We start from the raw sequence: 26710 nt of genomic DNA, 5'->3' as shown, positions 1-26710 counted from the left end.
CAAGTTGTAGAGCTGCCTGGTGGTCTGCGTTCCTAGTCTGCTCTGTATCTAGGGGATGATGCAGGAACATATTGCTTCAAATACTTGATCTTTAATAGAAATGACCATTTCCGCTTACCATCTATTCTATGTGTTTTGGGCCTTAATATTAATATTTGCATAAAACTACCATATTCACTTGGTTTGTCAGCTAGGTCATCACGACCCACGGTAAGGTATAAGTCACAGACAGTTGGGATTCCAATTGTTGTTTCTCAGACATTTGTGGGGGGGGGGGACACTAGAGCATTGAAGCCCCTTGTGGGATCGCTGCACTCACCAACTAATCTACTCTGCCTTTATGGCAGTGTGAACCTCCACAAGTGAATATTAGCCTGTGTAAGTTGGGGTTCCGATGTCTGAGAAATGACCGTCACAATCCTGACTGCCTGTGACCCCCAATAATCCATCACTACATACTTTAGGAGTCAAACAGATGTGTCTCACAGCCATTTTATGCTTTCCCTGTCTGACTGAAACATACATAAGGAATCCTTCTAGTCCTAAAAGGACTGTCCTTATCTCCGCTGCAGTATGCCCCAGATGTACACAGAGAAATTTAAAGGTATTTTCCCCAGTGATGATTTAAAGCTATATGGTTATTCTGGTTCATCTGCCACTCTAGTGTCTTCTTGCTGGGAAATGCAGCCTATTGCTGATGTTACTGGTGCAGTGGCTGATTCCAAGGGACTTGATATACACATCAATGTAGGTAAATGAAGCGTGTGCAAACATTATGTCTAATCTGATTTGCATTGTCTGCACTTACTTGAAAGATCATTGAGCACAGCAGTCTGTATATCTTGTTGATATTTTATAAATAAGTATTTGAGACAAGACCGTCATAGAAAAGCAAATAGATTTATTTTTTTCACAGAATAAAATGAAGAGGGTTTTGTACAGTGAAATAATTGGGGATGATGGGTGAATTTTATACAAAGTTGTGTGAGAGCTTCATTCCTGTCACCACTGTCAAACCATTTATTTATGTGGGGGGCAGCTCAAATCAACCCCTGCATGACTGAAGTACTGTGAATGGAAGCGCCCTGCAGTTGCTTCTTTAATCACTTTGCGAACAGAGGGTCGGTCACACTGCTCTGCAATGTGTTGCAACCATTGATGAACAAACTGGTTAATGGTATTACATGGTAAAAAAAAAGGGGATGCTAGCAGCCACTATTTCTACGCATAAAGGCATGACCTCTGACCGGACACTGCATCTCAATAAAGGCCAGTGGTCCAACTGTGATGTTGCATGGGCCCACAGCCTTGAAGCCACATTTAGAATAGAAGGGAACAAGGAAATCTTCACACATTAGCACAGCCCGCCGTGCAAAAGGCAAACAGCGCAGGTACTGGAGGTATCGCCACAGCAGGATCGATCCCTTGCCCTGCTGCCGGAAAGTGCGGTGTACAGCAAGAACGTGGATGTGAACGGATGAACCATGGGGTTTGTGCAGGGTGAGGGCATCCTGTGGAAAAAAACAGAAGTTGTAAGCAACAGGGAAATGTGCTTGTGAACCTATAATTGTACCAGAATCTGTGCACGATGTCCAGAAAACATGCTATAATGACAACAAATGTATTTGTCATTACCTGACTTAGTTTGTCCTGATCCCATAATGACCCAATGATAAATGCCACAAGTCGTCCCTCTTCAAACCAGCCCAGTGACAGCTCAGGACACAGTGTAAGGAACTGCCGGACCTCGTCCAGATGGAGGGGACACTCTCCAGACACAGAAATGAAGGCTGGGAATACAGATATATATTAATGCATTTGAGAATTACATTCTTATTTCTTTCACTTCTTAGGGGGTACAAGTAAAAACCTGGAGAAATCCCAGTTATAGATATTGTGAAAAGTCTGAGAACGCAGCGGATACAAAGTAGATTATGAGGACTCAGTCTTCTGACAGTTTACAGTTATTTCTTGTATAGCTGATTTGTTTAAGAAATGTTATTGCTATAATGCTTACGCTGGCCTATTTTCTTCCCAACAAGTTGACTGGATGGAATGAAAATCTGGTAATATATGGGAGCAAATGACAATCTACCATTTGCTCCCAAACACTGGAAATCCAATTAAATGTCATGTAGACGAACCATGCAATTTTTATGGGTGGAAATAGAAGAATGAGGTATTTGGCCAGCAGGAGCTAAAGGAACAGACAGACTCCAGTTCTAAAGGAGCCCATACACGCTCCGTTTTCGCCGGCTCCGTTTTGTACTATGCGATGCGCGCTCCCGCGCATCACATAGTACGGTACAAAAAGTATGTGCTGCACATACTTTTTGTACTAGGTAAACATCGTATCGGATCGCAGTGCATGCACAAGGGATGCAATCCGATAGGATGTGTGCTGTTTCAGCACAGAACGGATCCGTTAAATGGACCGTGTATGGGGGGCTTTACAGTGCTATAATACAGTGATCTGTTACGTTTTATTTTTTAAGTCATGTACTTTTATAAAATGTTTTCTGCCCTCTGTTTTTATGTATTTGGGAATGCTCAGTACATGCTCACGTACAACAGCTCTGCACAGTTAGGTCTTACTCAGGCGTTACAGCTGCTCGGTCTACAGGGTCTGAAGGTTGACATAAGCATTAGGTCGACAGTCAGACATCAAAAGGATAAGGTGTCCATGTCGACTTATGGTGAAATTCGGGACAAAAAAAAGCAAAAAACTCATGTCAAACATTTGACTGTCAACTTTTCTATTGTCGACCTAATGCATGTGTCCACCTTCCGACTCTGTCGACCTTAGCCTTGTCCTATTTCATGTGCCGAGCTTAATAGCGTCGACTCCATGACCCATACCCCTTACACAGTTATCCCATTCTGCTTTTGCTTGATGACCTGACTATAGAGTTTGGATAGCAGAACAATTTAAAGGCTTTCAAAATATTGTGTCCAATTTCTTACAATACATTTGTTACAAAAAAATACTTGTGCCTACTTAATAAAGTCTACTTTATCGGTCGTTGCTGTGTTTTGGCTGCTATGGTAGCCTATGCTATGCGAAAATGTATCTATCAATGCAGTCAAATATGTATTTTATAGTTCAATATATTTTTCCTTTCTGTTAGGCTAAAATCGTCTTTTAATGATGGTGGCATTCCATCAGACCCCATTTTTCTATATGTAGATATAGTGTTTTTACTCACCCTCTCTTTCTATTTCAAAAACACTGATTGCATCTTCCGTGGAGAGACAGCGGAATTCACTGGCCGGTAGCGTGTGGCGTCTCTGCTGGTGTGGTGATCGGAGGTGGATTGGCCGCATGAAAGGTACTGCGTTCAGCACAGACATGGCAATATCGGCTTCTTCCTTAATGCTGCTGCGTCAACCAGTAAACCTGCTGGAAATAAAAACACCTGTTACAATCTCTCTTTATATACTGTGTTTTGGTGACGCACACACCAGAGGGCACTAACAGTGTCACCATATCCATTCTCACACATTTATACCCTATCATTTTAGATGTTTATTTACGTTTGTAATATTAAGGATCATAAATATGTAGTGCTTAAAATGATATTTTTCCTATTTCCTACCAGCCTCCTTGTTTTTTACTTGAATGATGTGTATATATTAGGCATACATTTAGAAATATTCAGAAATTTGCTATATCCAAAAAAAAGAGAATCTCTGTATGAAAGAACATTTAGAACTATGTTATGTTTGTCAACCATTGCATGTTTTAGGTAATTGCATGAATATAATACACTGACTACGAATAGAACAACTTTGTCAGGCCTTATCCAGCAACATCTGAAATTGTTTGATATTTTGATAAGAACACTGCTATGCTCACCACAACAGCAGTGGTCCTAATTTGAGTCCCTACGCTCACTATTCTCACATCTATGCTTTAAATATGACTGAATTGAAGGTAATCATACACTTCTCAGAGACCATAATGTGGCACTGTATTTAACCACACCCAAATAATAATTTCACTAGCATGCTACATAGCCACCAAGAAAAAGGGTTGACCACTTATACCGTGTAACTACACGGCTTTTACCCGGCATTAAAATGCTGGGTTGCAGCGACGGACTCCCGGGCGAAGAAGTTCTAACTGATAATTTGCCTTTTAACACTGGTTTTTATGCAGTGAGAACAGGTCAAACGGTGTCTGCATACCTGGATCTCAAACACTTGTAAAAAGAAGGGTTTTACTCGTGTATGAGATCCGGGTATGCGACCCGTTCACACTGCAAAAAACTTGTGTTAAAAGGCAAATTTCTGGGTCTACATGGTAGACCCGGGAATTTGCCTGCAGTGAGCATGGTGTCTCTGTGTTGTATACACACACACACACATATATATATGATGTTAGATATTAATGGGAACGCAATTAGAAAAACATGGGTGGGGGGGGGGGGAGATGTCTATTACAGAGAGCAAATATTATTTAATGAATGTTCTCCTGGTAGCATTAATGTTCCCTTTATTGTAGGTACTTGGGCTACACTCTACAAAAATATGATGCTGTAGCAGGCAGCTCCCAAAAGGTGGTGGTGTTATTCCAATTATGTACTGTATTATCCAAGCTGCTATCCAAATGTGACATAGCACTGTAATGGGCCAGACAAAACATTGATGAGCCCCCATTAAACTACAGTAAGTCTAGTCTGTTGTGTGGTCCTTTATAACATCATTTAGGGTGTAAGAATTGCATTATTATTATTATTATAGTGTACCATATGGGGTCCATTGCCCCATGGCAAGTATTTTGTTAACGAAGGGAAACTACTTTTATGAACTATCATGTTTAAGTCTTATCTCTCACAAATAAGAAACACTGCTCTGATGTAAAGTGCGGTGCTGGAATAGATCCTTATACTGTAGCCAAAACCTCTGTATAGAGATCTCTAATGTACTTGCCTATCTGCTTTAGTATTCCATTCTTGTGAGCCAGAGAAGGGTAGACCTGCATATGGGTTTTTTCCTTTAAAGTGGTGGTTCAACTATTTTTAATTAGTGATCTCCATTACAGACCTATGTTTTGCATCCCTCTTTATTTGGAGCAAATAGAAGAAATGCATGCGTATGTCTATTACAGTGAAAGTATAAGGAACCTGTATTCTATTTTGAACAAAACACATCTCTATGGCTGTAGTGAGCTCCTTGCTATATATGTCTAACCTTCCATATCTGCATTCTAGAATTGACGGACTAGGTTATAAGAGCTGTACTACTCTGTGATATCATGTTGGACATTACCATACTATCTGAGGTCCCATCTGGCATCAAGCATGTGTGCTCTGGGGACTGTATATATTACGGAACATAAGGCGCCTTCTCTGCTGCATCTATGGCAGTTTCCTGTTCCATACAACTCCTAATGCAGAACCATCACTCATGTAACCCTAGGTTATATTGTCTAAATATTCCGCATAACAAAAGTCACCCAGCACCAGTGTCAGACTCACATTTATAAGCAAAATGATTATTCTCTACATTATAGCTAGGTAGCATACAGACTCTCAATGGCATCTTTTTTGCCTTGAACTCCACTCCATTTTTTTTATAGTATCTAGAACAAGGTCTATATGTACAAAACTCAGACATAACAGCTGTGGTTTTCACAATAATGCCCAACATTTGGGTTCTAGTAAGTAAAGTCATGAAAATGTTATTACAGATATCTATTCTAATAATTGAAATTGACAGTACTGGTTACATTGTATGTATGTATGTATGTATGTATGTATGTATGTGTGCGTATATATATATATATATATATATATATATATATATATATATATATGTGTGTGTGTGTATATATTATTGTTTTGTGTTGCTACATTTTATCATTAATATCTGGTCATTCGGCCGAGCCTTATGTCTAAGCAAGAATGAAATGAATCAATGGAAATGTATCTGCTGTGTTGGAAAATGTTTAACAGAAACGCCTGATTTCTGGCATAGGCCTCATGAATAATATATTTGAATGAAAATGGAAAGCGTTTCAAAATAGCATTTGCCATGGGGCGGAATATAAACAAAATACGCACTTAAAATGATTATCTGGAAACCCATACACAATGTTAATTATTGAGCACACTGTGCCTGATAAACATACATAGACTGTAAATACTCTTATTAATGTAATTGCAGTGTGGTGATGGGTGAAGAAAGGTCTATAAATGAGCACTTAGGGAGGGAGGACGGAAGGGACAGCCAGGCTGAATGCAAACCACCATAATCAACTGCATAGGCAATACTTTATAGTGCGCAATGAGGTATAAGACTTTTTCAGATGACAGAAAATCAAAACTTTGCTATATTCAATTACTTTCCACCACGCTCCCGGACAGATTACTTACCTAGTTTCAGTGTTGACCTTGGCTGAACAGTTCCCAAATGGGGCCAGGAAGAAGCTCAGGGAGACGAGCAGGCAGTTCAATTGGTGTGCCCTGTGTCCACTGAACTGAGCTGTCTGCTTATGACATCCACCGAATTAAGTTGTTTATCACTCACGTGACAGTCCTATCAAGGATTTAAGACTCCACTGGTAACAGGCAGATATAATAAGAAACTATGTTCCTCTCAGACAAAGAATTGCATAGACATGGTCCAGGGTTCTGATAGTACAAATTTCTTCAAGACTATTAAAATATAAACGGTCACAGCTATGTAGTGATCTACGGTAGTAAAACAATTTCTATTACCTTTCATAATACACATTCTTACAACCATTCCACCAAAATGTTATTTGATGTTTGTCTAATGCTGGGTACACACTTACTGATTCCCGCGGCCGCTGATATGGTTAACTATATTGGGGTTGTCATGGGAGAACATACACACTGACCAATGTCGGTCAGTGATGTCATCTGATCCAGGCTCCGTAAATACAGTCGCTGACTACATTGTCAGATTGAGCTGCAGGTGACAGGGCGGTCATAAACGATACGTGGGAACGTGCATACTTAACAATATTGAGCATACACACTGACCAATGTATTAACTATATCGGTACTGTGCATATCATTAATTTTATATCTCCCAGTGTGTACCCAGCTTATGTACTAATATTATTGAAAGCAAAAATGCTTTTAAATATACAAATAAATAAAAAAAATATGTGAACTGGCACAATTGCACAAGTGGGTTTACCAAAACACATTTAAGTTATATGATGAAGTACCATCAAATGCCAACCACTGTCACATCCATGTTGGACGAAGGGTTTGCTGTGGATTGTCGAGATACGGCTATGATCGCTACAATCCACGGCCGTTCTCGGCAAAACCTGCCCGACTGCTTATAAAGTCGGGTCCGTTTTGTCGATCTGCCTCTTCAATGCTGTTGTGAAAGGCCACATTGAATTTGCCCACCACTATTTCCCCCCCATCAGAAATAGCAGCGAGGATTGAATATCTCCCTTAATATGTATCTGCTTCTTTTCAAGGGGCCAACAGTAATTGGCCATTTAACTCAAAGGTGGATTCATGGAAAATAGGATGTTTTATCTTAACCTTTTATGACCCATTGCATGTGTTAGTGTTATCCCGGTGTTGATACCAGGAAAGTAGTCAAAGGAGGCACAATATAATACCAAAATATGATTTGATCATTTTCGTATTTAATACATAAAGCTTTGTTATCATCTGCTGGAACATTTTCACTGTATTGTCATACATTTAATTGGACATTGGAATATGAATGGCAACAGTCATGGCAATACAGCTTATGCAATACAATTTTTAATGTCAACTTAAATGCACATGGGGTCATTAAGGGTAAAGATTAAAATATATTACTGGTCTCCAGAACAAAATAGTGTTCAGTGCAGTAGAGACCCTGGCTGGGCCCAAGCATTTGGGGGTGTGGCCTAATCATTGGGGGTGTAGCTATGCACCCTTAATATACTTCTATTTTTTTTTTATAATCTTTTTCATTTCTCATATTAAAAAAATTATATACTTCAGTTTCATATATGTAGTATGTGTGTGTGTGTGTATATGTATATATGTGTGTGTATATATATATATATATATATATATATATATATATATATATATATATATATATATATAAATAAAGTATTTCAGGAATAGCAAATGTCGAAAAATACGTGTAGGCAGTCATTTTTCCATATGACTGCCTACAAATATGCCTATTTCAGGCGTGTTAGTAAATTTCCCCCAATAGGTACTATAAATTTGGCACATTCCATATCTGAAGTAGTAAAGTTCTGTCAGATCCATTTCAACTGGGGTCAGAGGCGAAACTAATGAATTGTGGGCCCAGGTGCAAAAATAAGCTTTCAATGGGCAATTGCCCAAGGGCCTCCCAATTCCAGGGGCCTTTGAAGTGGGGCAGACTGGGTTGTAGGCTTCTGCCTTCTGAGCTTTTTGGGAGGCAGTAGAGAATGCTGGTACAATTCATCAATCAGAGTCCAGCATTCACTAGCTGCCTCAGCAGTGAATAGTTATCAGCATGCTGATTGGTGAATGGCTGGAGCTATATAACTGCTTACAGTGCATACAACCATTCACTGTATGGAAGCAAGTGTAGAGATGGTGCATTGACATTTTCTTAAGACAGCCCTGTACCAAGGTGCTCATTGTGTCTATTAAATGAAGCCATTTACTTTTATAAATTATTTTGCAGTCAAAGATTATTTTTTTGCAATGGTATTACCCTGCTGTTCCTTATTCCACTATATAAATGAAGGATATAATAACTGAGCAGTAAATAAGATCAGATCCGTAGTTGTGAGGGTAAAACTAAAGCATGAACAAGGGAGACACCTGGAGGACAAGCTATATAAAGCATGTTACTGTGATTATACTTGAGCAGCTGTGTAAGTAGTCTGGATATAGTGAAATTGGATCCATTGTATCCCACAATATTGTATTGACATTCTGTATATTGTGACAAATAAGCCTAGGCAAGCAGAATATTTGTAGAGTTGCATTAACCTCACATTCACATTTCCAAATCTGTTTCTTTGAGTTGTATGCATCTTAATATTAAAGGTCCATACACACTGGGTGACTTTGCCCAGCGTGTGTGGACAGTGATGAGGTGAAATCGTTGGGCTGAAAATCACTCCGTGCATACACATTGAGCAATGTTTTTGATTTTTTTCTGATGATGATGTGGGAGTGCGCATCAGTTATTACTGCTCATCACCTGCCCATACACACTGAGCCAAAAGCAGCTCCAACGACAAAAGCTACTGAGCTACTTTCAGATTGACATCGCCCAGTGTTTATGGGACTAGTGGTGGGCCGAGATGCAAAAATATGCTTTTCATAATATGACATGTTAGTGCATTACATGATCACCAAATAATACTGAAAGCATATACTAATCTGTACTTTAATCAGAAATAGTGGTACTTGTGTATTATCTGGGCGCCCGATCTATCGCATTGCATGCCACTAATTAAGGCATGCGATGGGACCCGATTTGAGGCTTTCCCGGGCAGAGTATACAAATTTTATATCGCATCGCATGCCATTATAATGGCATGCGATGCGACGCGATTATACCCGATATTACATTGTACAGGCACCCTGATGCCTGATTCCAATGTTAAATGCACCCCAGACCCGATTTTTAATTGTACACCCGCCCTGATGGGTGATTACTATGTGAAATGCGCCCCCCCCCCATTGTTAATGCCACCCCAGTATCAATGCCAAACCGAAGCATGGCGAGCGCAGCGGTACGCGTCCTCCGACCTTTTCATTCCCCCACTATCCACGTTGGCGTGGAGTTGATTTTATATAGTGTGGCGAGCCACCCAGCCCGAAGCGTGGCGAGCGGACGCAGAATATATGTGATGTAATCCACGTCCCCTCGCGGATATACAATCAACTCCACGCCGACGTGGATAGTGGACGCGTACCGCCGCCCCTCACAGGCTCGCTGCGCTCGCCACGCTTCGGGTTGGCGTTGATAGTGGGGTGGCTTTAACAATGGGGGGCCATTTAACATAGTAATTACCCATCAGGGTGGGTGTACAATAAAAAATCGGGTCTGGGGGGGCATTTAACATAGGAATCAGGCATCTGGGCGATGAAAATATCGGGCGCCCAGATAATACACAAGTACCGAAATAGTAATAAGATGTGTCCTCTTTAAGCTAACCAGTATCTGAGGTCAGCAACACTGCAAAAAGTCTCCAAGAATGGGTGACTGGCAGAGGGTTGTGGGAAGAGGGTGACTAGGATGGGGCAGAAGATGTCATGGAGAGGCAGGCAGGGTGACCTGCAGTCCAGGCAGTGGCAGGTCCTCCTCTCCCATCTACAGCACTTGCAAGATCTCCGTGAGTTTTCAGCAAGCCGTGCATACTGAATTGATGACAGTCCAGACTGTCCAAGTCACCCCCGGGTGGGTAGCAGGCACCCGCTGACAGCTGTCAGTGTGATTCATCAGTGATGAAAATGCGATCAGTAGTGCACTTCGGCCTTATGCCTGTTCCAGACCTAATTGAAGGTTTGGCCACCTTTTGAGTAGGTTGCATCTAGAGCAGGAGTGGGCAATAAGCAGGTGTTGAAGAACTACACATCCCAGCATGCCTTGCATCAGGTTCAGCATGACCAAATAGCAATACTAAGGCATGCTGGGATGTGTAGTTCATTAACAGCTGGAGGGCCGCTAATTCCCCACCACTGATCTAGATGGCATTCAGTAGCGCACGCAGGGGGGGTTTCCGAGTACCCAGAAACCCCCCCAGGAATATAAGGGCCAATGTCTGAAAGCTGAGGGTCCCCTCTTTCCAAGAGTACAAGAATTTTTAAAATCGGACCTTGGGAACCGGAGATATCTGACTTCAAAGCAGTGGTCCCCATCCAAGCCTGTTAATTGCTGTTCCCAGTCAGATATTTCAGGTTCTGTCTGACTTAGAGTTTTTCTGAGGATATATTCCAAAATCTGTGACTCTCCCCCTTTGAAGGACACTATAAACTTGTCTCTACTGTTCCCAGAACCAGAGATATCAGCCTTCCAGCAGCTGGTTACTGCTCCAGCTCCACACACCTGGTATGTAGTTTTATATTCTCGTTGGCAGATTGCTCTGCCTCCTGAACTCTGATCCCCTCATCCCCAACACCATTTGGTAGGTGGGATTCTCTAGTTTATAATTCCATTAAAATCTAAGAAATCTATTTACGGGAACTGGAGATATCTGCAGTCAAGCAAGTTGTCCTCCCACCAGAAAATTATGAATAATAAGCCCACTCCACTATACACCCCTCCTCTGCATATTAAACATCCCCTACCACCCTGGAAGTTATGTATCAGGGCCCCTTCATTCAGCCCAATGCCCCCTTCTCCCACCATCTGTGCAGTAAAGGGGTAATTAGTGGAAATTACTGATCCAGGCCCTACATGCTGAGCGGTTGATATAATACCCCTTACCACCCGGGGGACATCAAAACATATACTGGGTCACCTAAGTGTCCATCTCCGTGCTTTGCTCCGCACCTCTGGAAACCCCCTTCTGAAAATCCTGCGTTTGCCCCTGGCATTTGATCCACTTTTATCATGGTTAGTATAATGGAACTAAGCAGTAAAGATTGATAACAATGGGAAACTGAATGACCGTATTAATACAAAATGACAGTAGATGCCAGTACAGGTTAAGAGACCCATGATTAACAGTAATCAATTAGTCACCTTTGGTCCTCTGATCCATGCACAGGTTCTAAATATATGAGACTGAAATCCTCATCCATCAGATGATTCAAATGGATACATTTACTTAGATAGTAGTTCTATGGAAAATGGGATGTTGCCTATAGCAACCAATGAGATTCTATCTATTATCTTCTAGAAGATGCTAAAATAAGAAGTGGAATCTGATTGGTCACTATGGTCAACATCCCTTCTTCAATAGAACTCCCATCTTTGTACATTTACCCCCACAGCAGGTGGAGTACATTAAATAATAATAAAACAAGGGACTAATCCGATTTCAATCAGCCTACCCATCATATTTAATCAAAGTATATACACAAATCTATAATAGAGTTTTGATTGATCCGCACTAATCCCAATTGCTAGTATTCAAATACTATTTATTTCTATAGTGATCCCCTTTTGGATGTGTATTGGGGATGGTGCTCCCTGTCTCTAGTTGTATATCAACTGATCAAAACAAGAAATAATATAATTCTAGAGTGCACCAGAAAAGTCACCAGGTACCAGCCTCCCCCCGGGGAGGGGTGTTTGTGGGGGACCCCACAATTTTGTTTTCTAAGGCTCCACTGAGTCATTTTATTATTTTAGTAATTGAAAAATAACTTCTTATATTTCCCATAAAAAAAACATTAAATATGAGACTATAATATTCAATGTATGAAAAGCTTGAAATAATAAAAATAAATAAATAAAGATATCAGGAATGTGTGAAAAAAGTTTTGAAAATAGTGATTAAAAACTTTTTATATACTGTAAAGCCATGGTGCTGGCACTATATGATTTTTATTTGGCTGGTAATATAATATATGATGATAATAATCCACTTCTATTGATTGTACTGTAGTTCTTATTCTAGGAAGCCAAGCTGGGCAATAGTTAAAACTAGAAAAATGTTGCCAGTGGCATTCCGTAATAAGTGTAGCCAATTCCTTCAGATTGCCTGAATAATGTGTTATTATTTCATCTATCAAAGGAAAAGTAACTGTCAGGCTGAATCCCATGAAGCTGTATTTACAGTAACTCGAATGACTGTTTATACTGTGTTTTAGCTGTAATGTGAAAGGGGTATCAGCTACGGCAGATGCGGATTAAGCACGGGGCGGCAGTAGCCGAGGGGCCCCCACGCATGAGGGGCACCACTGCTGCCGGTGTGGGGCTCCTGTCCCCCTCATGCTCGGGCAGTGCAGGCAGGCAGGTGATCCCTGCAGAAGGCTGGGCAGTCAACAGCGGGGTCCCTGCAGAAGGCTGGGCAGTCAACAGCGGGGTCCCTGCGGCCGATAGGAATTAGTAGCTAATACCGTTACTAGTTCCCATCTGCAGCAGGGACCCCGCCGCTGACTTCTCATACGCTGCAGGAACCCCAGCGTTGACTGCCCAGACCGCCGCAGGGACCCCCTGCCTGCCTTTGCTACCCAGGTACCAGCCTCCCCTGGGGAGGGGGGGTGTCTGTGGGGTCCCCCACAATTTTGTTGTCCAGGGCCCCACAGACCTTAATCCGCCCCTGAGCTATGCTCTATATTTAGGTAATTAATGGACAGGAAAACTGTAGTGATTGGTATCTATAGTACTTAGTCCATTTGTAGATAAATGATTATTTATCACACAACGAGGCAGATGTATTAAGCCTGGAGAAGAGATAAACTGGAGATAAAGTGGAGATAACATGGAAGGAGATAATGCACCAGCCAATCAGCTGTGTTTGAAATATGACAGTTGGGATCTGATTGGCTGGTGCGTTATCTCCTTCCACTTTATCTCCAGTTTATCTCTTCACCAGGCTTAATACATCTGCCCCAACATCTCTACAATTCATCAATATTTTGTATGAGCATCCATTGCTCTTGTGTGACATGCCTATTCTTTATAGTTCATGTATGTTGTGATATTTCGATTTTATTGGAGAAAAGTTAACTATATCAGTCTGTGGTATAGACTATTATTGATTATTGATTGTCTCGTTAGTAATGAGTTATCCCTATAATCGCACCATTTTAATCACAGCATGTCATTAGCGACCGGTCAAAACTGGTCAAAGTGCAGTAAATCCAGTGGGAGATACGGTCATTTGGTCTACAGCATTAGATAGGCATGGGAAAAGGTAGACATGGGTCTAGGTCGACATAGGGAAAGGTCGACCTGGTTCTAGTTCGTCAGGTCATTAGTTCGACAATGTTTAGGTCGACAGTCAAAAGGTCGCCATGGGGTTTTTCACAGATTTTTGAGCCAGCATGTGCCGACAGGTGGTATTTCATACCCTACCATCCACTAGGGCATGGTGGGAGAATAAAATAGTGTGCCCGACGTATTGCGAGGGGATGCGGTGCACTTGAAACTGTGCCCATGTCGACTGTGTTGACATTCAGGTAAAAAAAACCTGAAAAACCACATGTCAACCTTTTGACTGTCGACCTAGACATTGTCGAACTAATGACCTGTCGCACTAACGACCTTTTGACCTAGAACCATGTCGACCTTTTCCCATGTCGACCTAGACCCCTGTCGAACTTTTGGTCTACAGCACTATGGTCGACAGTCATTAGGTCGACACCAATAGGTCGACATGGGAAATGATCCAAGCCCATCCAGTGGATGGATAGATGTCCAAATTCAAAGGAGAGGCTGAAGATAAAACACAACTGACATGTCTTGCCAGTTAAACTGGCTTTTTCTAAATTAGGTTGTTTTATCTTCAACCTCTCCTTTGAATTTGGACATCTATCTTTCCACTGGATTTACTGCACTTTGACCAGTTTTAACCCCTTCACGACATTTGACGTATATATACGTCATGGCCGGGAAGTACTTCCCGACACATGACGTATATATACGTCATGACTTTAAACTGTCACTGCGTCTAGAGACGCAGTGACAGAGGGACGATGTCTGCTGTCCCTGACAGCAGACATGTCCCTGCATGCCCAGGGGGGGCTGCGATGCCGCCCCCCCGTCGGCGATCGCTGTGATTGGCTGTTCAGTGTGAACAGCCATTCACAGCGGTTTCCTGTGTTACTGGCGAATCAGACGCTCGGTAACACAGGTGTCAATCACCGCCGGGCGTCAGGGGGCATGAGGGGGTCATCGGTGACGATGACACCTCACCCCACCTGCCCCCAAGGCTGTGATTGGTCCGTGGGACCCACGGACCAATCACAGCCAAGGCGCGACATTTAAACTAACGGTGACTGCGCTGCAGACGCCATTCCGGTCTGGAATTGCGTGCAGAGCGGTCACCGTGCCTATCTGCCGTGATACTGACCTGATCCTTGCTAATACTTACCTGATCCTTGCAAATACCTTACCTGATCACTTGATCACTGCTTGTAGCGTGCTGGACGCTTCCTGGATCTGACTTCCTGAGACTTCCTGCTGCTGCTGCAGTGTGATAGAGAGATAGAGAGAGAGATAGAGAGAGAGAGATAGAGAGAGAGATAGAGAGAGAGATAGAGAGATAGTGACAGAGAGAGCTATATTTTGTGTCTGCTACCCCCCCTTTTTGGGGGTGCAGGGGTTTTTTATATATAACTGTCAGTGCTGCTGCTGCAGTGTCATAGAGTGATAGATAGTGATAGATAGTGATAGATAGTGATAGATAGTGAGAGATAGAGAGATTTGTGTCTGCTACCCCCCCTTTTTGGGGGTGCAGGGTCAGTGCTGCTGCTGCAGTGTCATAGAGTGATAGATAGTGATAGATAGTGAGAGATAGTGACAGAGAGTGATAGAGAGTGTATATTTTGTGTCTGCTACCCCCCCTTTTTGGGGGTGCAGGGTTTTTTTTATACATATAACTGTCAGTGCTGCTGCTGCAGTGTCCTAGAGTGATAGATAGTGATAGATAGTGATAGATAGTGATAGATAGTGATAGATAGAGAGAGAGAGATAGAGAGAGATAGAGAGAGATAGAGAGAGATAGTGACAGAGAGTGATAGAGAGTGTATATTTTGTGTCTGCTACCCCCGCCTTTTGTGCTGATCACTATATCTGAGGTGATCAGCAACTTTTTGGGGGCGCAGAGGTTTTTTTTTTTTTTATATATACCTGTCAGTTGCTGCCAGTTGCACTGTCAGTTGCACCAAAGGTTGTGCACCTGCTGCCCCTCACTGGTAATCAGTGTCGCATCACTGATCACCTTTTTTTTTTTTTTGTGGGTGCTGTGTGGTCTTTTTTTAATTTTTTTTTTACACACACTGTGATTTTGTGGGTGTCCTGTGGCCACTGTGCGCTGATCAGTGACGTACATCACTGATCAGCTTTTTCGGCACAGGGTTGATCTATTTTTTTTTTTTTTGATCAAATTCCTGTTGCCTTTGAGCGCTGTTCAGTGACGGACGTTACTGACCAACATCTGTGCTCAATTTTTGGCGCAGGACCTTTTTTTTTGTTTTTTTAACCCCTTCAATTTATTTTTTTTTTAACCCCTTCAATTTTTTTTTTTTTAACCTCTTCAATTTTTTTTTTTGTATAAAGTATTTTTTTTTTTTCTGCACTACATACACACTACACACTACATACCCCCCGGGTTGAAATAAAGTTTGTACCCCCCCCTACACTATACACGTGTTGAAACATTTCACTACCAGTAACACAAAAATAAAAATGGCATCCCAAATGTCATCCCAAATGTCATCCCAGTCATCCAGAAGAATGTATTCAGTGGAGGAGGCATATGCCATGCTTGCCTCTGATTCTGACACAGCCAGTGAGGCAAGCGGGGAATTTGAAGGATTCGTCTTAAGCTCCTCTTCCTCCTCTGGTGATGAGGGACCCCCTCAAAGACGCCCCCGTAGAGCAGCTGAGACCCCCCCCCAATAATTGATCTCGTATGGACCCCACCACCAGACAATTTTGAGCCCCAGGTTCCTGAGTTTTTGGCCATGCCAGGAATGCAATTTGATTCCACAGGTCTCAGAGAAATTGACTTTTTCAAATTATTTTTCTCTGATGATTTTATAAATTTAATGGTGGACCAAACTAATTTATATGCCCAGCAGTTTATTGCTCAAAACCCCACGTCATCATTTGCTAGGTGGACCCCTGTAGATGCAGTAGAGATGATGACGTTTTGGGGTCTGGTGTTTCATATGGGCATAGTAAAAAAGCCACAAATTAGGCAATATTGGAGTACAGATGTTCTGTACAGCACCCCATTTTACCGTATGGCCATGACTCGGGCTCGTTTTGAGGCAATCCATAAATTTATACATTACACCGATAATGCACAGTGCCCACCCAGAGATGATCCCACCTTTGACAGGCTATTCAAAGTCATGCCGGTCATTGATCATTTCAGTGCCAAATTTGCAGAGCTATACATCCCTGATAAATGTATTAGTATCGACGAGTCCCTTATACATTTTAAAGGAAGGGTTAAATTCCGCCAGTACCTTCCCAGTAAGAGGGCAAGGTATGGCATAAAAATGTATAAGCTGTGTGAAAGCACCACAGGGTACACCCACAAGTTTAGGGTATATGAAGGGAAGGATTCAAGAATTGAACCGCCAGAATGCCCCCCCTCCCTCGTAGGTGTTAGTGGAAAAATTGTCTGGGATTTAATGCACCCCTTCCTGGATAAGGGTTATCACCTCTATGTGGAAAACTTTTACACTAGCATCCCCCTGTTTAAGGCCCTTGGTTCAAGAGGTACAGCAGCTTGCGGTACTGTGCGCAAGAACCAAAGAGGCCTCCCCAAAACGCACATTGCCCAAGTACTAAGAAGGGGTGAAAGCAGGGGAATATGCACCGAAAATATGTTGTTGGTCAAATATAAGGACAAGAGGGATGTCCTTATACTGACAACAATTCATGGAGACAGTACCACCTCCATCCCTGTACGAGGTACCAGTACCCACACCTCAAAACCAAATTGTATCCTAGATTACAATAAGTACATGGGCGGAGTGGATCTTTCAGATCAGGTACTGAAGCCGTACAGTGCCCTGCGGAAAACAAATATCTGGTACAAGAAGCTGGCCGTGTATATCATCCAGATGGCACTGTATAACGCTTACGTGCTATTCCGTTCTACCGGCCAGAGGGGGACATTTATGCACTTTCAAGAGGAAGTCATAAAGGGCCTAATATTTGGGAACCAGCAGGCAGAGGGCCCCAGTACTTCTAGTACTGGCCCCAGTATTGTACCAGGGCAGCATTTTCCCAACGAAATCCCCTCCACTGCAAGAAAGGGCAGGACACAAAAAAGGTGCAAAGTTTGCTATAAAAAGGGAATAAGAAAGGAAACTATTTTCCACTGTGAAACTTGCCCCGACAAACCCGGCCTATGTATAAAGGAGTGTTTCAAAATATACCACACATCTATGGATTATTAGGTTCATCATTTCACCGTGCTTCGGGGGTCTTGCTAATGCCACATAGCACCCACCATTCATTCCACCAGAATCTGAGCTGCAAAATCCAAAAATCACTCCTTCCCTTCTGAGTCCTGCCATGCACCCAACTGGTATTTTTTGGTCACATGTGAGGCATTGCCGTACTCTGGAGAAATGGGGGCACAGATTTTGGGGTGCTTTGTCTCCTTCATTCCTTGTGAAAATGACAAATTTTGAGCCAGAACTGCATTTTTTGTGTAAAAAAATGTAATTTTTCATTTTCACTGCCCAGTTGTATCAAAATTGGTGAAACCCCTGGGGGTTTGAAATGTACACTATACCCCTAGATGAATTCCCTGAGGGGTGTAGTTTGCAAAATGGGGTCACTTGTGGGGGGGTTCCACTGTATTGGTAATGCAACATAGCACCCACCATTCATTCCACCAAAATCTGTGCTCCAAAATCCAAAAATCACTCCTTCCCTTCTGAGTCCTGCCATGCACCCAACTGGTATTTTTTGGTCACATGTGAGGCATTGCCGTACTCTGGAGAAATGGGGGCACAGATTTTGGGGTGCTTTGTCTCCTTCATTCCTTGTGAAAATGAAAAATTTTGAGCCAGAAGTACATTTTTGTGTAAAAAAAATGTAATTTTTCATTTTCACAGCCCAGTTGTACCAAAATTGGTGAAACCCCTGGGGGTTTGAAATGTACACTATACCCCTAGATGAATTCCCTGAGGGGTGTAGTTTGCAAAATGGGGTCACTTGTGGGGGGGTTCCACTGTATTGGTGCTTTGGGAGTCTTGCTAATGCAACATGGCACCCACCATTCATTCCACCAAAATCTGTGCTGCCAAATCCAAAAATCACTCCTTCCCTTCTGAGTCCTGCCATGCGCCCAACTGGTATTTTTTGGTCACATGTGAGGCATTGCCGTACTCGGGAGAAATTGGGGCACAGATTTTGGGGTGCTTTGTCTCCTTCATTCCTTGTGAAAATGAAAAATTTTGAGCCAGAACTGCATTTTTGTGTAAAAAAATGTAATTTTTCATTTTCACTGCCCAGTTGTATCAAAATTGGTGAAACCCCTGGGGGTTTGAAATGTACACTATACCCCTAGATGAATTCCCTGAGGGGTGTACTTTGCAAAATGGGGTGACTTGTGGGGGGGTTCCACTGTATTGGTGCTTTGGGAGTCTTGCTAATGCAACATGGCACCCACCATTCATTCCACCAAAATCTGTGCTGCCAAATCCAAAAATCACTCCTTCCCTTCTGAGTCCTGCCATGCGCCCAACTGGTATTTTTTGGTCACATGTGAGGCATTGCCGTACTCGGGAGAAATTGGGGCACAGATTTTGGGGTGCTTTGTCTCCTTCATTCCTTGTGAAAATGAAAAATTTTGAGCCAGAACTGCATTTTTGTGTAAAAAAATGTAATTTTTCATTTTCACTGCCCAGTTGTATCAAAATTGGTGAAACCCCTGGGGGTTTGAAATGTACACTATACCCCTAGATGAATTCCCTGAGGGGTGTACTTTGCAAAATGGGGTGACTTGTGGGGGGGTTCCACTGTATTGGTGCTTTGGGAGTCTTGCTAATGCAACATGGCACCCACCATTCATTCCACCAAAATCTGTGCTGCCAAATCCAAAAATCACTCCTTTCCTTCTGAGTCCTGCCATGCGCCCAACTGGTATTTTTTGGTCACATGTGAGGCATTGCCGTACTCGGGAGAAATTGGGGCACAGATTTTGGGGTGCTTTGTCTCCTTCATTCCTTGTGAAAATGAAAAATTTTGAGCCAGAACTGCATTTTTGTGTAAAAAAATGTAATTTTTCATTTTCACTGCCCAGTTGTATCAAAATTGGTGAAACCCCTGGGGGTTTGAAATGTACACTATACCCCTAGATGAATTCCCTGAGGGGTGTACTTTGCAAAATGGGGTGACTTGTGGGGGGGTTCCACTGTATTGGTGCTTTGGGAGTCTTGCTAATGCAACATGGCACCCACCATTCATTCCACCAAAATCTGTGCTGCCAAATCCAAAAATCACTCCTTCCCTTCTGAGTCCTGCCATGCGCCCAACTGGTATTTTTTGGTCACATGTGAGGCATTGCCGTACTCGGGAGAAATTGGGGCACAGATTTTGGGGTGCTTTGTCTCCTTCATTCCTTGTGAAAATGAAAAATTTTGAGCCAGAACTGCATTTTTGTGTAAAAAAATGTAATTTTTCATTTTCACTGCCCAGTTGTATCAAAATTGGTGAAACCCCTGGGGGTTTGAAATGTACACTATACCCCTAGATGAATTCCCTGAGGGGTGTACTTTGCAAAATGGGGTGACTTGTGGGGGGGTTCCACTGTATTGGTGCTTTGGGAGTCTTGCTAATGCAACATGGCACCCACCATTCATTCCACCAAAATCTGTGCTGCCAAATCCAAAAATCACTCCTTCCCTTCTGAGTCCTGCCATGCGCCCAACTGGTATTTTTTGGTCACATGTGAGGCATTGCCGTACTCGGGAGAAATTGGGGCACAGATTTTGGGGTGCTTTGTCTCCTTCATTCCTTGTGAAAATTAAAAATTTTGAGCCAGAACTGCATTTTTGTGTAAAAAAATGTAATTTTTCATTTTCACATCCCAGTTGTACCAAAATTGGTGAAACCCCTGGGGGTTTGAAATGTACACTATACCCCTAGATGAATTCCCTGAGGGGTGTACTTTGCAAAATGGGGTGACTTGTGGGGGGGTTCCACTGTATTGGTGCAACATAGCACCCACCATTCATTCCACCAAAATCTGTGCTGCAAAATCCAAAAATCACTCCTTCCCTTCTGAGTCCTGCCATGCACCCAACTGGTATTTTTTGGTCACATGTGAGGCATTGCCGTACTCGGGAGAAATTGGGGCACAGATTTTGGGGTGCTTTGTCTCCTTCATTCCTTGTGAAAATGAAAAATTTTGAGCCAGAACTGCATGTTTGTGTAAAAAAATGTAATTTTCCATTTTCACATCCCAGTTGTACCAAAATTGGTGAAACCCCTGGGGGTTTGAAATGTACACTATACCCCTAGATGAATTCCCTGAGGGGTGTAGATTGCAAAATGGGGTGACTTGTGGGGGAGGTTCCTAACTTTTAGCACTTATGGTGCCTAGAAACCTACATGGTGCCTAAAAAAAAATCTCATAAAAAGGAGGCTCCAAAATCAAGTAGGTGCTCCTTCTATTATGAATCCTGTGGTTTGGTCAACGTGCACACTAGGGCCACATATAGGATATTTTTGAAAACAAAAGAATTGGGGGAATCAATTTTTAGTCACATTTCTCTAGTAAAATCTACTGTATTCGTTAGAAAAATGTATTAAAATTGAAACTCTGCAAAAAAAAAGAAATTTTGAAATTTCACCTACACTTTGTTTTAATTCCTGTGAAACACCTAAAGGGTTAACAAACTTCCAAAATGCTGTTTTGAATACTGTGAGGGGTGCAGTTTTTGAAATGGCATCATTTATGGGGGTGTCTCACATACAAGTCCCTCAAAGTCACATCAGAACTGAACTGGTCCCTAAAAAAATCAGTGTTTGAAATTTTCTTGAAAATTTGAGAATTTGCTAGTCATATTTGAAGCCTCCTAGTGTCCAAAAAAATGAAAAGGAGGTTTAAATAATGATTGCAACATAAAGTAGACATATGGTCTTTGTTAGTTATTAACTATTTTGAGTGGTATGATTATTTGTCTCACAAGCAGAAAATGTGACATTTTGCATATTGCTAAATTTTCCATTTTTTCACGATATTTTGGTATTTTTCACAAAAAAACACAGACTGTATCGACCAAAATTTACCACTAACTTGAGGTACAATGTGTCACGAGAAAACAATCTCAAAATCACTGGAATAAGTAAAAGCAAAAAAAAGTTATCCCCACTTAAGTGAGACATGTCAGATTTGAAAAAAAGGGCTCTGTCATGAAGGCACAAACTGGCTCTGTCATGAAGGGGTTAAACCAACCCAGACCAGACCCCAGATGTGTACACACTTGTACAATCTGCATGAGATCCAGATGAGATTTTGACTATATAGTCAATGCAGATTTTATGGGTTTTAACCCTTGCAATCCTGATGCACGCTCCCGTATCGCAGCCTGAAAGTCTTGGCTGCATAGACTGTATAGTGCAGATCTGCACTATATTGTCTAAATTGTATACATAGTCTAAATTGTAATATAGTAATTATACAAGTGTGCACACACCATAAGTTTGCACTTCCTTTTGTTGGCATTCACTTAATTTGCCAGATCTCCATCAAAATATTTTGTCTCCGCTCCAGGGACTCCAATGGCTCCTGCTAAACCATCAAACAAGTGAGAACCCAATATAGGGCCTTATTTTGGTTCATTCTTTCTGATAAAATCCTTCTTAGATGGACAAAACCATGTGCACTGCAGGGGGGGCAGATGTTACTTGTGCAGAGAGAATTAGATTTGGGTGAGTAATTTTGTTTCTGTGCAGGGAAAATACTGACTGCTTTATTTTTACACTGCAATATAGATCTCACTTTGAAGTAAAACCCCACCCAAATCTAACTCTCTCTGCACAAGTAACACCTGCCCCACCTGCAGTGCACATGGTTTTGTCCATCTAAGAAGGATGTTGTCAGAAAGAGTGAACTAGAATAACCCCCTAATTGAGTGTTGAGACTCCTGCATTGGATGATATTATTATAAATGTCCTAGAGGTGGTATATAGGAAACTGAACAATACTCCTCCGAGCAAGGCCCACTTCTCTCCTGTTGTCAAAGCCCACTTCTCTTCACATTTCACTCACAGCTCTCCTATACTCAAACACTCAGTGACCATCTTCGTCCGCATACTCATCTCCATCATTGGCCTCAAGCCTCTAGTTGTATGTTGATTGAGTCCTCACTACTTATATTTAAGCTATAATGTGTATTGAACTGTGGCGCTCTTTATTTGTACTCTATTTTTGATATGTATTTAATGTAATACTGTTTTGTCTCCCTGTACTGTTCCTTTGTACGGCGCTACGAAACACTTGTGGCGCCTTATAAATAAAATTATAAGGTACTTGTGTACTAGCACGGCGCCCACGATATTGGGTCGCACGACATATTTGCATTGCATACACCCGATGCACTGCAATGCAATTTTAAATTGTATAAGCCCCCTATACGATGTTTAATTGTATAAGCCCCCTAATGGGGGCTTACAATGTTAAATGCACCCCCACGCCACCCCCACTATGAACGCCAACCCGAAGCGAGGCGGTGCGCTTCCTACGACCTTTTCATATCCCCCACTATTCACGTCGGCGTGGAGTTGATTTTATATAGTGTGGCAAGCGGACGCGTATTACTTTAAATGTATTCCGCGTCGCCACACTAGATAAAATCAACTCCACGCTGACATGGATAGTGGGGGTATGAAAAGGTCATAGGACGCGTACCACCGCCCCTCGTAGGCTCGCTGCGTTTGCCACGCTTCCGGTTGGCGTTGATAGTGGGGGTGCCGTTGGGGGTGCTTTTAATATAGTAAGCAGCCAACACGTTTTATTAACTAATAGGGGCCACTTTTAACATGGGAAAACCCTTTAGGGTGCTTATACAATTTTAAATCGCATACCATTGTATATGCGATAGAATGGCATACAATTCGATGGTATACAATTTAAAATTGTATAACATCGGCTGCCATGGCATGCCTTATGGTCTGCGATGCGATGGGCGCCGTGCTAGTACACAAGTACCAATTATAATAATAATAATAATAACACCCTTATTATCAAAGTGAGAGACTGCACCTTCCCAATATGTGTTTTCAATCAATTTTAATTATGTTTATGATTAACTACATGTTCTGCATTTAATACATACTATCATTATATTAAATTAAAGCAATTTTTTTTACAACCCATGGTATGTTTTTATTCCTCCTTAAATATTAGCGCTGTGGTTTCTTTGTTAGAGGCACATACCTACCTATCTCAAATGGCAGTTCCTGCTCTTCTCCAGGAGCAGCTGGAGGACATTGCTCATTTGTGAGAAGCAGGAGAGGTCACCAGATAGGAGAGAGGCAGTGGAGGATTTGAAGGGTGCATGCAGACTACACCTTCGACTCCACATGGCGAATAAGAGCTGCAGCCACACTCAGTGATTGATAAAAGCATCACACGGGTATGGGTAAAAGACCGGACATCAAATTCTGCATTTTGGAGCTTGTAGTGCCCTGTCCAGGGGGGCTTCATGTGACACCTGTCACCAGGGAGAGGAGGGGGGAGAGAATAAAGTCTCCCTGTATAGTCCGGGCATGTATCAAAAACCGGACGGTCCGGTCCAAATAGGGAGGCTGTAATCTCCCCTTCCTAAAGTGTGTATATATATATATATATTTGTCTGTGTGGCGGCGCTCCAACTGTGCAGATTGGTATAAGGTATACATATATAAGACGGGATACAGCGGTCGCTGACTCAATAGAAGTATTTTGGGACGGTGGTACTCAAAAATAATGTACACCAGGCCAATTGAAAGCCAACATTTCAAAGCAAAGAGACTTCTTTATCAGGGTGCAACACATAGGGATGACAGTCGATAGAGTTTCCGGCAGTCAGAATACCGACGCTAGAATCCTGATGCTGGGAATTCCTAACCCTCCCATCCTGCAGCCTAACCCTCCCGTCCCACGGCCGAACCGCAAACGTCTTCTATTTGCCTAACCCTCCTCCCTACAACCTAAGCCTAAATCCCCCCTATTGCCTAAACATAACAGGCCCTCCAGCCTATGGCTGCCTGCAATCCATTTCATCCCATACATCAGGGGCAAACACAGGATTTTCAGAAGGGGGTTTCCAGAGGGGCGGAGCAAAGCACGGAGATGGACACTTAGGTGACCCAGTATATGCCGGGTCAGTTAAAGTATTATAGATAGACCAAATGTATATAAACAATAATAATTTAAAATATATATATATATATAAACATACACACACACACACACATATAAATATAACATCAGTGTAGGCCCTGGGCATAGCAATGCATTGGGGCCCCTACCGATCCTCCAGCGGTAGGGGTGGGAGAAGCTTTGATGTCCCCCGGGTGGTAGGGGGTATTATATCAACCACTCAGCATGTAGGGCCTGGATTATTAATTTCCACTAATTACCCCTTTACTGCGCAGATGGTGGGAGATGTGGTGGGACAAGGGGGCATTGGGCTGAATGAAGGGGCCCTGATACATAACTTCCAGGGTGGTAGAGGATGTTTAATATGCAGAGGAGGGGTGTATAGTGGAGTGGGCTTATTATTCATCATTTTCTGGTGGGAGGACAGCTTGCTTGACTGCCGATATCTCCAGTTCCCGGAAATAGATTTCTTAGATTTTAATGGAATTAAAAACTAGAGAATCACACCTACCAAATGGTACTGGAGACTAGGGGATCAGAGTTCAGGAGGCAGAGCAATCTGCCAATGAGTATATAAAACTGCATTATGGTGAGGGTCAGGAATGAATCCAGTCCATGATCGCCACTGCAGTATTAAACGATTATAGTATATTTAATCAAACAGCATGGATATATTTAGATATATACAGTGCCCCCCTGTCTTAAGTACCCCGGGCCCTCCGGAGCCTTAATCCAGCTCTGGAGTACGCTAAGGAGTGTGTCCTCCGCACTGCCGCCTTTATGTCTTTCTGAAGAACACGCTACTTGGCAGCAGGTCCCCTGGTAACAGGTCCTAGGGTTTCCCTAGCAATAGCATCCCTGTACCTTGACAACGACGTGCGGCGTGGTGATGTCAGCTCGCCCTTACGCCGTCCTCTCCTAGGTAACCGCCCAGGCCGGCGGCAGCTCCTCTGTTCTCTTCCGGACAACAATAATGGCGGATCCCGAGGCCACAGCAGCTCCCTCCTCTCCTGGTTCCGAAGACCCTCACCCGCCGCAGGGGACAGATGGCTCCCAGCGGCTCCTTTTCTCCCATGACTTGGTGTTTGGTAGCTACCGAGGTCACAGCCGCTTCGGCCTGGTGAGACTCATCCATGGGGAGGACACTGAGACCGAGGAGGAGGATGAGGTGGTAGTGGAAGCAGAGGAGGCCGGTGGGGGCCGCAGGAAAGGAGGTGGTGGTGGTGGTGGTGGTGGCGGCGGCGAAGCGGGTGTGCCAGGACAAGGAAGCCCCGGATCGGACACTGCTGGAGAGGCTAGCAGATTCGGCCCGCTTCGGAGGGGCTACGTGCGGGTGCAGTGGTACCCAGAGGGGATCAGACAGGATGTAAAGGAGACCAAGGTAACGGGCTGTGTGATTAGTCGTGTAAGGAGGCAAGATGTGGGAATTACACTGCCCTGTGAGTTAGCTGCAGTGTGATGGGTAACAGCATGGAGATAGGTGAACAGGGTAGTGGGTACTCCGGCCACATGGGAGCAGGGCTCATTGTAAGTTTTCTTTAAAAGGTAAAACAGTGCATAAATGTGGACTTGCCCACGCTATAGCTTATAACTGACAGTATAGATGATAGCTGGATCATCGTACTAGAATATTTAGTTTTGAATGTGAAGCAAAAAAAGAATGAAAATATATATATATAATTTTTTATTTATTTTTTCCCCCTAAGCCTAGCAGTAAAATGATGCTAAAATAGAAGTCCTTATAACAAGAAG

General features: G+C 42.7%; 2 protein-coding genes across 5 annotated transcripts in view; one reads left to right on the top strand and one right to left on the bottom strand.

Moving 5' to 3' along the window:
- Positions 1-894: 894 nt before the first annotated feature.
- On the bottom strand, positions 895-25763 carry AANAT (aralkylamine N-acetyltransferase). Of its 4 annotated transcripts, none has more exons than XM_083147836.1 (4): positions 25668-25763; positions 3207-3397; positions 1636-1790; positions 895-1511 (listed from the first exon to the last, which is right to left on the bottom strand). In XM_083147836.1, the coding sequence occupies exons 2-4, from the start codon at positions 3349-3351 to the stop codon at positions 1206-1208; spliced, it is 606 nt and encodes a 201-aa protein (XP_083003962.1). In that variant the 5' UTR covers positions 3352-3397; positions 25668-25763; the 3' UTR covers positions 895-1205. The 4 variants fall into 4 exon arrangements, with proteins under 4 accessions (XP_083003962.1, XP_083003961.1, XP_083003959.1 ...); XM_083147835.1 differs by having other exon boundaries at positions 3207-3400; positions 25668-25757; XM_083147833.1 differs by lacking the exon at positions 25668-25763 and adding an exon at positions 6378-6582 and having other exon boundaries at positions 3207-3400.
- A 67-nt stretch (positions 25764-25830) lies between these two features.
- UBE2O (ubiquitin conjugating enzyme E2 O) overlaps positions 25831-26710 on the top strand; it is a 45528-nt gene continuing 44648 nt past the window's right edge. The window contains exon 1 of the mRNA XM_083147831.1: positions 25831-26339. Coding sequence (XP_083003957.1) covers positions 25932-26339 — 408 coding nt within the window. The 5' untranslated portion in view covers positions 25831-25931. The remainder of the gene's footprint in view (positions 26340-26710) is intronic.

This window comes from Crinia signifera, chromosome 6 (assembly GCF_055691185.1).
Source record: "Crinia signifera chromosome 6, ASM5569118v1, whole genome shotgun sequence".
Classification (NCBI taxonomy): Eukaryota; Metazoa; Chordata; class Amphibia; order Anura; family Myobatrachidae; genus Crinia; species Crinia signifera.
This window is presented reverse-complemented; position numbering and strand designations above follow the sequence as displayed.